This window comes from Hypanus sabinus, chromosome 5, assembly GCF_030144855.1.
Source record: "Hypanus sabinus isolate sHypSab1 chromosome 5, sHypSab1.hap1, whole genome shotgun sequence".
Classification (NCBI taxonomy): domain Eukaryota; kingdom Metazoa; phylum Chordata; class Chondrichthyes; order Myliobatiformes; family Dasyatidae; genus Hypanus; species Hypanus sabinus.
In genome coordinates this window covers 72,825,997-72,840,836 of record NC_082710.1, presented here as the reverse complement: position 1 = coordinate 72,840,836, position 14,840 = coordinate 72,825,997, and the positions used below count along the sequence as shown (strand labels likewise).

The window sequence follows — 14,840 nt, the reverse complement described above, 5'->3', positions numbered from 1 at the left end:
AAGAATTATAGAAATGAAATGGACTAATGATGAAGACTGAAACAAGGTTGGACTTGATGGACATTTATAAGAAAAAAATAGTCGAGGAGTATTAATTGGGAGTAGAGACATTATTTATTTTCTTTTTTTTTCTCCACTAATATATTTTCTCTTTTTTTTTGCTTTTGCGGGGGAGTTGGAGGAGCTCCTGATCGATGACTGCGAGTTTCACGTGTACAATCATGGCGATTGCCATGACCCGTAAAATGGGGGGGGGGGGGTAATGTTGTGTTCTTTTTATTCGCAACATTAGTGGGGGGTATTTAGTTTTTTTTCTTATATATTAGTTATCTTTCTTCTATTTTTCTTCTTTTTTGCCTGGATGATTGGAGTGAGACTCATAGCAACATGGAGAATTTTAAAGAGTTCCCAAGGTATTATGAATGATTAATTTACTTAATTTTTTAAGTTTTAATGTTAATGGAATTAATGTACCTGTGAAAAGAAAAAGAGTTTTAACATATATTAAGAAAATGAAAGGAGATATAGCTTTTTTACAAGAAACACATTTAACAGAAACAGAACACAAGAAATTAAAGAGAGATTGGTTTGAAAATGTCATTGCAGCTTCATTTAATTCAAAATCGAGAGGAGTTGCAATTTTGGTTAATAAATCTTTATCAATTAAAATACAAAATGTAATAATTGATTCTGTGGGGAGATATGTGATTATGCATTGTCAAATTTTTTTCAGAATTATGGACTTTTATGAACATTTATGCACCAAATGAAAATGATGCAAAATTCATGCAAAAGTTTTTTTGAACTTCGCTGATGCACATGATAAAATATTAATAGGTGGAGATTTTAATTTTTGTTTAGATCCAGTTTTGGATAGATCAGCTAAAGTTGCTACAAAATCAAAAGTAATAAAACTAACTTTATCATTAATGAAAGATTTAAATCTGATTGATATATGGAGAAAAATTAATCCAAGAGAAAGAGATTATTCATTTTATTCAAATAGACATAAAACTTACTCAAGGATTGATTATTTTTAATTATCAAAAAATATTCAAGATAGAGTGAAAAGTGTGGAATGTAAAGCAAGAATATTGTCAGATCATTCCCCCTTGATAATGACAATGATAATGATGGATAAGGAGGAATTGATCTATAGATGGAGATTTAATTCAATTTTATTAAAACATCAAGATTTTTGTGATTTTATGAAAAAACAAATTCAATTTTTTTTGGATACAAATTTACATTCAGTTGAAGATAAAATTGTATTATGGGAAGCGATGAAAGCATATTTAAGGGGTCAGATTATAAGTTATATATCTAAAATTAAGAAGGAATACACAGCAGAATTAGATCAATTGGAAAAAGATATCATTAAGTTAGAAAAAGAATCTCAAAGATATATGACAGAAGAAAAACGAAGACAACTTGTTAATAAAAAATTACAATATAATACACTCCAGACATATACAGAAAAAGTAATTATGAGAACTAAACAGAAATATTACGAATTAGGTGAAAGATCACATAAAATTCTTGCTTGGCAGTTGAAAACAGAACAGGCTTCTAAAACAATAAAAGCAATTAGATCAAGTGTAAATAAGGTTACTTATAAACCTTTAGAAATCAATGAAACTTAAAAAAAAATTTATACTGAACTATATCAATCATAATCACAAAATAAGATTGCTGAGATAGATGAATTTTTATCACAAATAACCCTTCCAAAATTAAATTTGGAAGAACAGAAAGGATTAGATAATGCCCTTTACATTAAAAGAGGTTGAAGAAGCTTTAGGATTACTTCATAATAAGTCCCCAGGAGAAGATGGTTTTCCTCCTGAATTTTATAAAAATTTAAAGATTTATTAATTCCTCCTTTTATGGAATTATTATACCAAGTGGAAAGAATGCATAAACTCCCACAATCTTTTTTAACAGCGATCATAACTGTATTGCCAAAAAAGGATAGAGATCCTTTAAAACCAACATCATATAGGCCTATTTCTTTGTTGAATACAGATTATAAAATACTAGCAAAAATTTTATCTAATAGAATATCTAAATATTTACCAAAATTAATACATATGGATCAAACAGGTTTTATTAAAAACAGACAATCAATGGATAATATAACCCGGTTATTTAGTATAATTCATTTGGCACAAAAAAGAGAGGAAATACGTGTGGCAGTTGCTTTGGATGCAGAAAAAGCATTTGATAGATTGGAATGGGATTTTTTATTTAAGGTATTGGAAAAATATGAGTTAGGAAAATCTTTTATACAATGGATTAAAACTTTAAATACTAATCGTCAAGCTAAAGTAGTTACAAATGGTCAGATTTCAACACCATTTTGCTTAACTAGGTCAACTTGACAAGGATGCCCATTATCACCTGCTTGATTTGTAATAGCAATAGAACCATTAGCTGAATTAATTAGATCAGATTCAGACATTGGGGGCTTTAGAGTTAATCAAGAAGAATATAAGATTAATTTATTTGCTGATGATGTTTTGATTTATTTAACAAACCCATTGAAATCTTTGCAAAGATTATCTTTTAGATTGGAAGAATATGGGAAAGTATCAGGGTATAAAGTAAATTGGGATAAAAGTGAAATTATACCCCTTACCAAAGGAAATTATAATCAATGTCGATTAGTAACTCAATTTTGATGGTCAATAAATGGGATAAAATATTTAGGTATTAGAGTTGATAATGATGTAAAAAATTTATATAAACAAAATTATTTGCCATTATTAAAAAAATAAAAGAGGACCTTGATAAATGGATGATGTTACCAATAACATTAATAGGTAGAGTTAATGCTGTAAAAATTAATATATTTCCTAGATTGCATTATTTATTCCAAACTTTACCAATACAATTACCTCAGAAGTTTTTTCAAGAACTGAATAAATATGTAAGGAAATTTCTTTGGAAAGGAAAGATGTGAAGAATATCATTGGAAAAATTGACGTGTAAATTTGATTTAGGAGGGTTACAACTTCCAAATTTTAAGAATTATTATAAAGCAAATCAACTTAGATTTATTGCGTCTTTTTTTGATGAAGAAAAACCGGCATGGATTAGAATAGAACTAGATAAGATAGGAGAAAACATACCAGAATATTTTATATATAAATGGGAATCCAAATGGATACAGGAAAAAAAAAAGAATCTCCTATATTAAGACACTTGATTGATTTATGGAATAAGGTAAATATGGATGATGAGATAAAAAAATCTTTACTAGCAAAAAGAACTTTAATTCAAAATAGGCTTATTCCTTTTACAATGGATAATAAACTTTTACATAATTGGTTCCAAAAGGGGATTAAATATCTAGGTGATTGTTTTGAAGGAGGTATATTGATGTCATTTGATCAATTAAAAAATAAATATAAAATATCAAATAATACTCTTTTTTGTTATTTTCAATTAAAAGCTTATTTATGAGAAAAGCTGGGTCAAACAATGTTGATGCCAAAACCTAGTGAAATAGAAATATTAATTCAGAAAGGAAAAATTAAAAAAATTACATCTTGTATGTATAATTTGATTCAAAAACAGACAATTAAATTAGGAATTCATAAATCAAGACAAAAATGGGAATCTGATTTGAATGTTAAAATTGATGGAAAAAACTGGTCAAGATTATGTTCTGATAGTATGAGAAATACAATAAATGTTCGACTTAGACTAATACAATATAATTTTTTACATCAATTATATATAACACCACAGAAAATAAATAGATTAAATTCAAATATGTCTGACCAATATTTTCGATGTAATCAAGAAATTGGTACTTTTTTACATTCTACTTGGTCTTGTTTTAAAATTCAACCATTTTGGATAAATCTAAGACTTTTATTGGAATAAATTACTGGAGTACAACTCCCACCTAGTCCAGTATTATTTTTATTAGGAGACATTGAAGGGACAATACCGAAACTTAAATTGAATAAGTATCAGAAAAAATTTATAAAAATTGCATTGGCAGTAGCCAAAAAAGTTATTGCAGTTACTTGGAAATCTGATTTATATTTAACTATGGATCGTTGGAATAATGAAATACATAGTTGTATTCCACTTGAAAAAATTACATACAATCTAAGAAATGAATATGATATATTTTTGAATATTTGGTTCCCATACTTACAAAAGATAGGATTAAATACATAGGTCCTTTGAAGATAAAATTATAAAATAATTGGGGAAAGAAAAAATAAATATTAAAATTATTTTGAACTCCATGGAGCATGTGGGGATCCTCCGATATCCAGGCACTCTTTCTTTTCTTTCTTTTTTTTTCTTTCTTTAGACAAGCGTTAAGGGAGAGTTAATATTATTTTTCTTACTATTTTATCATCACGTTTATTCATGTAATTTTCTAAAATTTAATAAATAAATAATTTTTTAAAAAAGAAAGGCAGTGTCCATTATTAAGGGCCTCCAGCACCCAGGACCTGCCCTCTTCTCACTGTTACCATCAGGTAGGAGGTACAGAAGCCTGAAGGCACACACTCAGCGATTCAGGAACAGCTTCCTCCTCTCTGCCATCCGATTCCTAAATGGGCATTGAATCTTTGGCCACTTGCTCATTTTTTTAATATATATTATTTCTGTTTTTTGCATGATTTCTTAATCTATTCAATATACATAATTGATTTACTTGTTTATTTATTATTATTATTTTCCTAGATTATGTATTGTAATTCACATCATATGCCAGTGATAATAAACCTGATTCTGATTCTGATTGTGTGTGGAATTTTCATTTTAGGAAGGATGTAACTAAGCTATAGAGGGTGCAGGTAAGATTCACAGAGATGTTACCAGGACTGTAGTGTTTGAGATATAAGGTCAGATTAGATAGGCTGGGGCTTTACTTCCCCAGAGCTTCAGAAGCTAAGTAGTGACTTTGGAGGTGCAGAAGATCCTGAGGGGTATAAATAAGGTGGATAGTGGCTGTCCTTTTGCAATGGAGTGGAATCTCAATCTGGAGGGCATAGGTTTAAGGTGACGGGAAAGATTTGAGACCTGAGTGGCAAACTTTTCACACAAAATATGGTGGATATGTGGAAAGAACTACTAGGGTAAGTGGTATATGCATGCACAATTGCAATGCTTAAAAGATGTTGAGACGGATGCACAACTCAAAGAAATTCAGAGAAATATGAGCCCAGTGTAGGCAAATGCATCTACCTAAAAGTGACGTCTCTGTTTGTGTAGTTGAGTTGGGTCAAAGGGGCAAATTCGGTGCTGTATATACCAAAGAGTCTTGCATCATGCTTCAGAAAATCAAACAAATGTATTTTATGGATTTTTCCCCGTCAAAGCACTTGTACCAGTTCTCCCAGTGTAGTGTCTTAGTAGAAGCAAGACAAAGCATCAGTCTTACAGTATTATCCATGGATCTGTGCCAGTGGGGTGTCACAGTGGTGGAACTACTAGAGTCGCTGCCTACAACACCAGTCCACCAGAGAGCCTGATTCCACCCTGACCATATCACCGTATGGATTTTCTCCAGGTGCTACAGTTTCCTCCCACATCCCAAAGATATTTGGGATGGTAGATGAATTTCCCCTAGTATGTAGGTGACTGGTAGTCTCTGGGGAAGATGAAGAGAATGTGGAGTAAGTGCAAATGGGAAATAATGGTCAGTGAGAGCCTTGTGAGGCGGACGGCCTGTTTCAATGTGAAGCGAAGCGAAGGGCCTGTTCCCGCATGGAGCGAAGGGCCTGTTCCCGTGTGGAGCAAAGCGAAGGGCCTGCTCCCGCGTGGAGCGAAGAGTCTGTTCCCGTGTGGAGCAAAGCGATTTGCCTGTTCCCGCGTGGAGTGGAGCGAAGGGCCTGTTCCCGCGTGGAGTGAAGCGAAGGGCCTGTTCCCGCGTGGAGCGAAGGGCCTGTTCCTGTGTGGAGCGAAGCGGAGGGCCTGTTCCCGCGTGGAGCGAAGGGTCTGTTCCCGCGTGGAGCGAAGCGAAAGGCCTGTTCCCACATGGAGCGAAGCGAAGGGCCTGTTCCCGCCTGGAGCAAAGGGTCTGTTCCCGCGTGGAGCGAAGCGAAAGGCCTGTTCCCACATGGAGCGAAGCGAAGGGCCTGTTCCCGCCTGGAGCAAAGGGTCTGTTCCCGCGTGGAGCAAAGCGAAAGGCCTGTTCTTGCGTGGAGTAAAGGGCCTGTTCCCGCGTGGAGCGAAGCGAAGGGCCTGTTCCCGCGTGGAGCGAAGCGAAGGGCCTGTTCCCGCGTGGAGCGAAGCAAAGGGCCTGTTTCTGTGCTGTATTTTTATGAAAGTCATCTCCACTGCACTTTCAAGGTAGTGTTCAGTTAGATGAGAATGCATATGAGAAAAATTACATTCTAATATTAGGTCCTTATTGACTCTTTACTAGACTGTCAGCAGATGGAAACATACATCAATGACAATGTAAAAGCTCCATTTGCACTCTAGTTTCATGAGGAGTTTCAGCATTTCATTGGCCCTATTTTGACCCTTTGACCAATACTGTTACCTTCAAACCGGATATATTAATTTTTAAATGTATTTACCATGTCATTTTCAACGTGTGTGGTCAAATATATTTTGATTAACAACCTTAGCAGTATAAATAACGGCATTCAATTACATGTTGAAACATGGCTTGTAGAATAAAAGGTAATTTCATTTCCTTGCATTACAGTTTCGCACCTTTGATCCGTGTAAGCAGCTGTGGTGCAGCCACCCTGAAAATCCGTTCTTCTGCAAGACGAAGAAAGGACCTCCCTTGGATGGAACAGAGTGTGCACCTGGAAAGGTGAGGCAGCTCTTCGACACAGTTATATGTTTTGGAGACAATTATATCAGTTACCAGGAGATCTAATTCTCGACTGCTAGGGTAACAAGGTCATGTTGGTGAGGAAATGCAGTATACTTCATCTTCTGCTCGTACAGTGATGCCACCTCACCATATCAGAGAGTCTGAAACGTCCAGTTAGTCGTTGTAACTACATTGTTAATCAGAACTAGATAACAAATAAGCTGGAATTCCTGTGGGTTACATACTCACTGCTGTTGGTAGAATATAAATAAAACACAAGGAAACAGTGACATTAGTGATGCCAGTATTAACTCATGTATTCAAAAAACATGCTTTTTCATTTAACGTTGATGGTCTCATTTAAATGAATTGCATTACACCTGCATTGCACACACGTAGTTGGGATACAAAACTACATTGGTCTTCACCCTAGTACGTTTGTACTCCATCCTTGGACTCAGCACTGACCTCCGAATTCTGTGCTACATTGAACAAAAGCGGAAGTCAGAAATGAACATGAAGAGGGTGTCACCCAATAAAACTGGTGGCCAGAAGCAAAGTAAAGAAAGAAAATGTGGCTGCGTAGTGCTGCAGCTGATAGACTCACGGTGCCAGAGAGCAGGGTCAGTACTGAACTCAGACTTCACGTGACCAGGTGGGTTTCCTGTCACGTCCCAAAGATGTGTGAATTGGTAGATTAATTAGCCACTGTAAATTGCCTCATGTTTATAGGTATTGGTAGAAACTGTGTGGAGGTTCTGGGAATCAGGGAAGAATAAAAAGATCTAGGTTCATGTAGGGTTGGTGTAAATGGGCAATTTGACATGTGCTTCTGCTCTATTTCTCTCTAACTCTGTGAAAATCCAATCCAGAGCACTCACACCATAATGCTGCATGATGTAGCAATGCACTTGCAGGGTGGTAAAGGAAATTAGAGGACTTGCTTAAACTTTTCTGTTTGAGGACTCAAAAGCAATGACTCACTACCTTCACAAGGCTCATGTTGTCCCTAGCTGTGATTGGATTTTCCTCCTCTTTTCCTGGTGACCAACTGTCAACTGGATGTCTTTAAAAATTTATGGTTTGTCATGTGTTCAATCATTTGACATTTTAGTTGTTTTCAGCAATTTTATTGTTGAAGGCAATTATTGTTCAGAGCAGGGTGGGAAGGTGCCACAGCAGTTAATAGTGCTGCCTCACGACTCCACAGACCCAGCTTCATTCCTAAACTCAGCAATAACACACTCTTTGTGTGATCGCATGGGCTTCCCTCAGTGTTCCAGTTTCTCCAAGTTTCCAAAGATCTGCAGTTCATTTGTTAATTGGCTATTGTCAATTATTTCAAGTGTATGTGGGTGGTAGGAGATTGGGGTAGGGGTGGAGGAGTGGCTGGGTATTTAAAAGATAGTAGGTTACACAGAAGTACAGTTGGCCCTCCTGATCTGCGAGGGATTGGTTGCGGGACCCCCTCGCAGATACCAAAAAATGCGGATGCTCAAGTCCCTTATTTAACCTGTCTCAATGCAGTGGACATTAGGACCCAGCGTTAGAGCTCTGAATCTGCAGTGTTCCTGTTCACGAAAATAATCACCATCACGATTGAAAATAAAGTGGAAATAATAAAGCGATCAGAAAGAGGTGAAACGCCATCGGTCATTGGAAAAGTGCTAGGCTACAGTTGGTCAACAATCGGAACAATTTTAAAGGATAAAGTGTCCCGATGAAAGCTACAATTTTTACTAAGCAACACAGTGGTTTAATTATGGGGTTTTTGGGTTTTGGATTTTTGATCCTCCTTGTCAACCCGGCACAGATGGAGAGTGCTCTAGGGAGCGATCTGTCACTGGATTGAACTTGGGAACTTCTGTTCCCGAGCCCAGCACTGAAACATACGTTCTTAAATGTTTTATATGCATAGAAAGGTAAAATATATACTATATACTAAGACAAACATTTGATTAACTGATGCTAAATAATACTGGATGTACCTGTTCCGACTTACTTAGTAAGAGAACTTGCGATTTTTTTCGATCCCGATCCACGATAACCCACGCACATCCTCCCGTATACTTTAAGTCATCTCTAGATTACTTATAATACCTAATACAATGTAAATGCTATGTCAGGTAGTTGTTATGCTGCATTGTTTAGGGAATAGTGACAAGAAAAAAAGTCTGTACATGGTTGAACAACAAGTGCTGGAAGGACATTTCCGGGTTTTCTCGCTTCGCGGTTGGTTGAAGTCGTGCATGCAGAACCCACGGACAAGGAGGTCCGACTGTAAAAAGAATAGTTGGGAGCATTGTGCGTCTGCATTGACTTGATGAGCTAACTGGCTTAATTTTCATCCACCTCACCCGCACCTCCCCAATTCTTTGGAGTGTGGGATGAAACCCACATGGTCAAGAGAGAAAGTACAAACTCCTTACAGACAACAGCAGAATTGAACCAGACTCACTGGGGGTCATTTTCTATGTTGTTAGCAGATGAGAGAAGCCTGGGAAATATAACTTAGCACAGTGACCCCAGTCTGAATGAGCACCTTTAGACCAAGTAGGCTGGCTGGTGCATGGTCACAAAACTATGACCAATGAAGATAATAAGATGGAAAAATTGAACTTTAGAGCACGAAAGCTTGGTGTCACCATTGTGAATACAGGCCACGCCCTGAGCACAAGTATGCACACAGACAAGGTGGACTAAAGCTGCTTCTTCAGCACTTATGTTGGGTCTTAGGTATAGTTTAGCAAACACTGCAAAACAGATAATTTATGTGTTAGCCACCGGTGTATGTGCTGTGTAATTAATCTGCATGTATTTATAGTTAGTCTTCTCGATAATGCACTGCCTGATACTGAAGATGTTTGGTTTGAACAGTGGTGCTACCAGGGTCACTGTTTGTGGAAGACCTCGGAGCAGTTAAAGCAGGATGGTAACTGGGGATCGTGGAGCAAACTCGGGTCCTGTTCTCGCACCTGTGGATCGGGCGTCCGATTTCGAACTCGCCAATGCAATAACCCAGCGTAAGTGATATCAGAAATAATGGATGTCTTATTAAAGGCAGAGTGTTTTGATAGCGTGCTGTCTCAATAATTGTGGAGATTAAGTAATTTCCCTGAATAATCAAGCCTTGTGTAAATTACAGATTTGTTCTGTGTTTCTCTTTGCAGAAAACAATCCACAACTCTCTGAATTCTTCTGGAAATATTACTTCTTTCTGTTGGGAGAAGTTGCTGTAGTTTCTAACATAATCTCTTTCTTCCGTACTTCAAATGGATTCTGCATCATAGATTTTGGATTTCATTCCTTTTTGGTGTGTTTAATGGGTGCTTCACTTTGGTCTAATGCCAGACTGTGAAAACCAAAAAAAATCTCAATTTTCAAATGCATTTACTCTACTCCATGAAATTGCTATTGTGGTTATCTCTGATTTGGAAACAGCAAAAGGCCATTTGCTTGTTCAAATGGCAGATGCGTGCTGAACTGCTCTCTTTTTTGGGTGATACCCACTTGGAAGTGAACAGTCACCGTCAAACTGTAGACACAAAGCAAGTGATCACAATTACTGTGATCATCAGGGCTACACAGTGAAGGATCCTGCACAAGGGTGCATAGGGGAGAGACTCTCTCAGTGGAGTCCATATGGGAAAAGTGCTTCGCATGGAAATTAAGGGGAGGGACTAGGTAAGGAAAATTAGAAAAACGGATTTGCTAGAAAAACACAAGAAGAAAACATCAAGGGCAACAAGTTGCCCCAACAATCCACCTACCACTGTTCAAAATGTTACTTTTGTATTTTTGCTTCAGTACTGCACTCCTTCACTAGCTTCATATTGCTCAATTTCCTTAACGTTCAGAAACGCAGCAAAATGAGGCAGTTGTTGCTGAAAGTCTAAGGAGCCTGGACAATGGAGCTGCTGCTTCAAAGCTACAGCAGCTAATGTTCACTCCTGACTTTGGTGCTGTCTGTGTAGAGTTGGTACTTTCTACCTGCAATCTTGTGGATTATCCACAGATGAGAGTTGAGTTTGTCAGGGAATGAGGTACATTAAAAGGGCAGTGTGGACTCAGTAGGCCAAAGGGTTTGTTTCCATGTTGTGTCAATCAATTAAAGGATTTGTATACTTATTTTTAAATAAGAGAGGGGAAGCTACACTGGAAATTACAAAGTATTAATTAAAAGACAAAATGTAGCTTTTACACCAGGGATGCATCAAAGCCAAACTCATTTATTGTTATACTGCACAAGCACTTCTATACATGTGTGAAATCAAAGAGTTATTTGCAGCAGTATCATGGGCACATAGCATGAACATGCAAAGATTACATCGTAATTGTGTTGTATTGAAATCTGACGAACTATTGCCTTAAGCACAGATTGCATATAATTACAAATATAACCTTGTGAATAACTTTGATTGTGTAGAGCTGGCCTACTTAAAGATGAATAATATATAATTAACTTCCAGTTAAGATGGTGCTACTGAATACATGCAACAGTTCACTGATAGTATAAAAAGTTTAAAAAATCAGATTAAAAACTTCTCCAAAAACACCTTTTCTGGGGTAAAGTGTGTTAAACTATCACTGCAATCAGTGAGGGGTGAGCGATGCCGAGGCGAGTTCAGGGGATGAGCCGGGATGGTGGTGCAGGATTGATGTAGGTGGAGTGACCCATTTGGAGAGGAGAGGTCGGGGTCGAGGTCAAGGAATTCTAATTGCAATATATTTCACTGATTTGATAGCACTTGTATAATTTGCCGGTCATCCTTTGTCTATAATAATGTTATTGCATTATTGTCATTAGGCCTGCCAATGGTGGTCAGGATTGTCCTGGTCTAAACTATGAGTATCAATTGTGTAACAAAGAAGATTGTCCACGTTATGAAGACTTCCGAGCACAACAATGTCAACAAAGGAACTCATACTATGAATATCAGAATACCAAACACCACTGGCTTCCATATGAACATCCTGACTGTATGTTAAATCACAATCTTTGCATTTAAGAAAACAAGTTTCAAAAACAATTGATACCTTTAAAGCAATCTAATTGTCTTGGTTCTTCTTAGCAATAAAGAAATGCCATCTATATTGTCAATCCAAAGAAATGGGAGGAATTGTCTACATGAAACAGTTGGTTCATGATGGTACCCGCTGTTCCTATAAAGATTCCTATAGCATCTGTGTTAGAGGGGAATGTGTGGTGAGTAAAATTCTACCTTGGCTCCATCATTTGCATGCAATGTCTTCATATTATCCATGCAAGTAAAGAGGCTTTTAAGGTAATTCTCTGATTTGGCTGTAGAAAAGTGCAAGTTGTTGAGCTGGTATTTTAGTCCATTTTCAGATGCAGAGTTTCTGGGTTTCCCCTGGGTGTTCAGGTTTCCTGCCACAGTGCTGGTTAGTAGCTTAATGGGTCATTGTACATTGTCCCGTGATTAGTTTTGCGTTAAGGGAATGCCGTGGCTCGAAAGATCGGAATTTCGCATAGTGTCTCTAAACAAAAATAAATATGCTTTTTGTGTGAGTTTAAGGAACAACTCTGCTAATACAGAGATAAATCTCCTCCATCTGGTTGTTCCTTAACATTTTTCTTCGATTGATTCCATACCATTCTATTCAGATTCAGCAGCTTCAGGACTGAAAAAGTCTGCAGAACAGTCGGGGAACTGTGATAACTAATGTCAACCTTCCTCATGTAAAATTAATTTAAAAACATTAACCCTGTGCACTGCCACCATTGCAGCTCCTGGGCAGTAATTTCCATTTCAGTTCAATATCTATTATTGCATAGGCACAGATTTCCTTCAACTAAATAGAAGTTCAAAGCTTGTATCTTTTGCGTGAATCGTAAATTTCATTCCCTAATGACCAACTACATCCCTTTCCCAGATAACTGGTAGTTTCATCGAGCACAGCTGGAGGCACTTTGTTTTACCAAGTCCATGCTGACCATCTAAACTAATTCTATTTATCTGCTTTTGTATCCCTTGGCAATTCAAGTGCTTGCCCATATACTACTTTAATGTCAGGTTAAGACTTGTTCACTACCCACTCAGTACACTCCAGACATCAAACATTCTCACATGTTGAATCTTGACAAAGGAGTTACTGAAGTCTACATGGATTACATCTACAGTGCTACCTTCATCCGAACCGAAAAGCTCCTCCTCTTTAATGTTAACAATTTCTAGAACATTACTGTCCTCGTACCTGAATTCTGCAGTTACGGTGTCCTTCTCCTTTATGATTGCAGCTGAAAATGTTTATCTCAGAATCGGGTTTAATATCACTGACATATGTTGTGAAATTTAATGTTTCGCGACAGGAGATTGGGGTCAAGATGGAATTGGATCAGTCATGATGAAACGTTGGAGCAGACTTGATGGGCCAAATGGCCTAATGTCTTAATGTCATATGTCTTATGGTCTCTTATGGCAATACATTAAAAACTATAAATTATGTTACGATCCAGCAACAATGAGTATATAATTGAGACAGGTTTTTTATAACAAATAAAACATTTGTTAAACACTGCTAAAAAAAACCCAAAAGTAAGCAAACGGCTAACTTAACCATAAGTCAGCTGCGATATGGCAGCTCGAACAGTTCTTAAAGTGAGAAATGCAAACACAGTTCTTTAGTATTGCAAAAAGTCAAAAATGATTTACATCATTAGGAGTTAGGAGAGACTTTCCTTGAAGTAATTAAATCCTCTTTCGTAACGTTACTGCTGATCCCAGCTGAAGTATGCTTTGCCGAGGGATTTACGATTGGAGGAAATAAAACCGTTTAAAGGCACTGACTTTTCCTTGGCGAAACTTTGCATCCAACTCTTTCTGCTCTTTTGGCAAAGCAGGAGTTATCATGGACGCAAGTTACTAACTCCTTGTACGAAGATTAAATAAAGGTCAAACCTGCTTTACAGCCGACAACACCAACTTTTCTCGATTCTTCCAGCTTCCCATACTTCGATAAATCTTCACTGTCCAACTGGACTGAACTGGCAGTATTGTAGCAGAACTGCTGGCAATAACCTTTGAGACTTAAGGCAGAAAGTAAAACTCCACTTTAAAACAAAACTGTGTCATAACATCGAATACGTAGCAAAACGGAGTCACTGGCAAATTCAACCATGAACTGCCCCGTGTCACTGGGAGGGGTTCTCCTTTTATACCCTGGTGAAAAAAACTATCTCATGACCTCTCACTGGCGGGAAAATTATGTCACTCCACCATCACAAAATCATTACATCATGCCCAGCATAGCCTCAATTACATCATGGTCAAGTGCCAGGCACAAGATACCCACGGGTATGTAACAATTACAATAAACAATATATAAAAAAATAAATACCGTACTTATAAAATGCTTTGGGATTTCCGTCAATGCTGCCCACCAGTGGGATTTCATATATATGATTTCTTTTTCAAATATCTTGTTACACTTACTATATTCCAAAGAGCCTTCCCTATTTTTAGTTCTCCATACCTACGACATGCTTGCTAACTTGTTAAATTCAGCCTTCAGTATTCAGTGACTTTAAGGGTTGCCTGGATTTGTTGTCAATTCTTTTTACCCTTTACAGGAATACATTGGTCCTGGATTCGAAGTATTTTACATTTAAATGCGCCCCATCCGGTGGTTGTAAATAACCTGCAAATAATTGCTCCAGATCTACTTCTGCCGGGTACTATCCTGATTTCTAGTCCATACTTGTCCCTTTTCAATAACTATCTTGAAATTTTCTTCTGGTTACTATTTCCAAAGTGATCTTACACCAATATGCCAATCATTTACTTGCTACATTTTATAAGACCATAAAACATAGTAGCAGAATTAGGCCATTTGACCCATCAAGCAAGCACTGCCATTCAGTTATGGTGAATTTATTAATCCTTTCAACCCCTTTCTCTAGCCTTCTCTCCATAACCTTTGACACCCTTGCTAATCGGGAACCTATCAACCTCCACTTTAAACATACCCAACGATTTGGCCTCCACAGATATCTTCCACAAAATCACCACCCTCT

At 37.2% G+C, this 14,840-nt stretch overlaps 1 protein-coding gene across 5 annotated transcripts in view; it reads left to right on the top strand.

Moving 5' to 3' along the window:
• Nucleotides 1–14,840, top strand: part of LOC132394242 (A disintegrin and metalloproteinase with thrombospondin motifs 3-like) — a 518,265-nt gene that overhangs the window by 436,323 nt on the left and 67,102 nt on the right. For all 5 annotated transcript variants that reach the window (XR_009512231.1, XM_059970122.1, XM_059970124.1 and 2 more), the window contains exons 11-14: nucleotides 6,689–6,802; nucleotides 9,683–9,828; nucleotides 11,613–11,785; nucleotides 11,878–12,011. Coding sequence is in view for 4 of the 5 variants with exons in the window: in XM_059970122.1 (XP_059826105.1) it covers nucleotides 6,689–6,802; nucleotides 9,683–9,828; nucleotides 11,613–11,785; nucleotides 11,878–12,011 (567 nt within the window). In the remaining variant the exon portion in view is untranslated. The remainder of the gene's footprint in view (nucleotides 1–6,688; nucleotides 6,803–9,682; nucleotides 9,829–11,612; nucleotides 11,786–11,877; nucleotides 12,012–14,840) is intronic.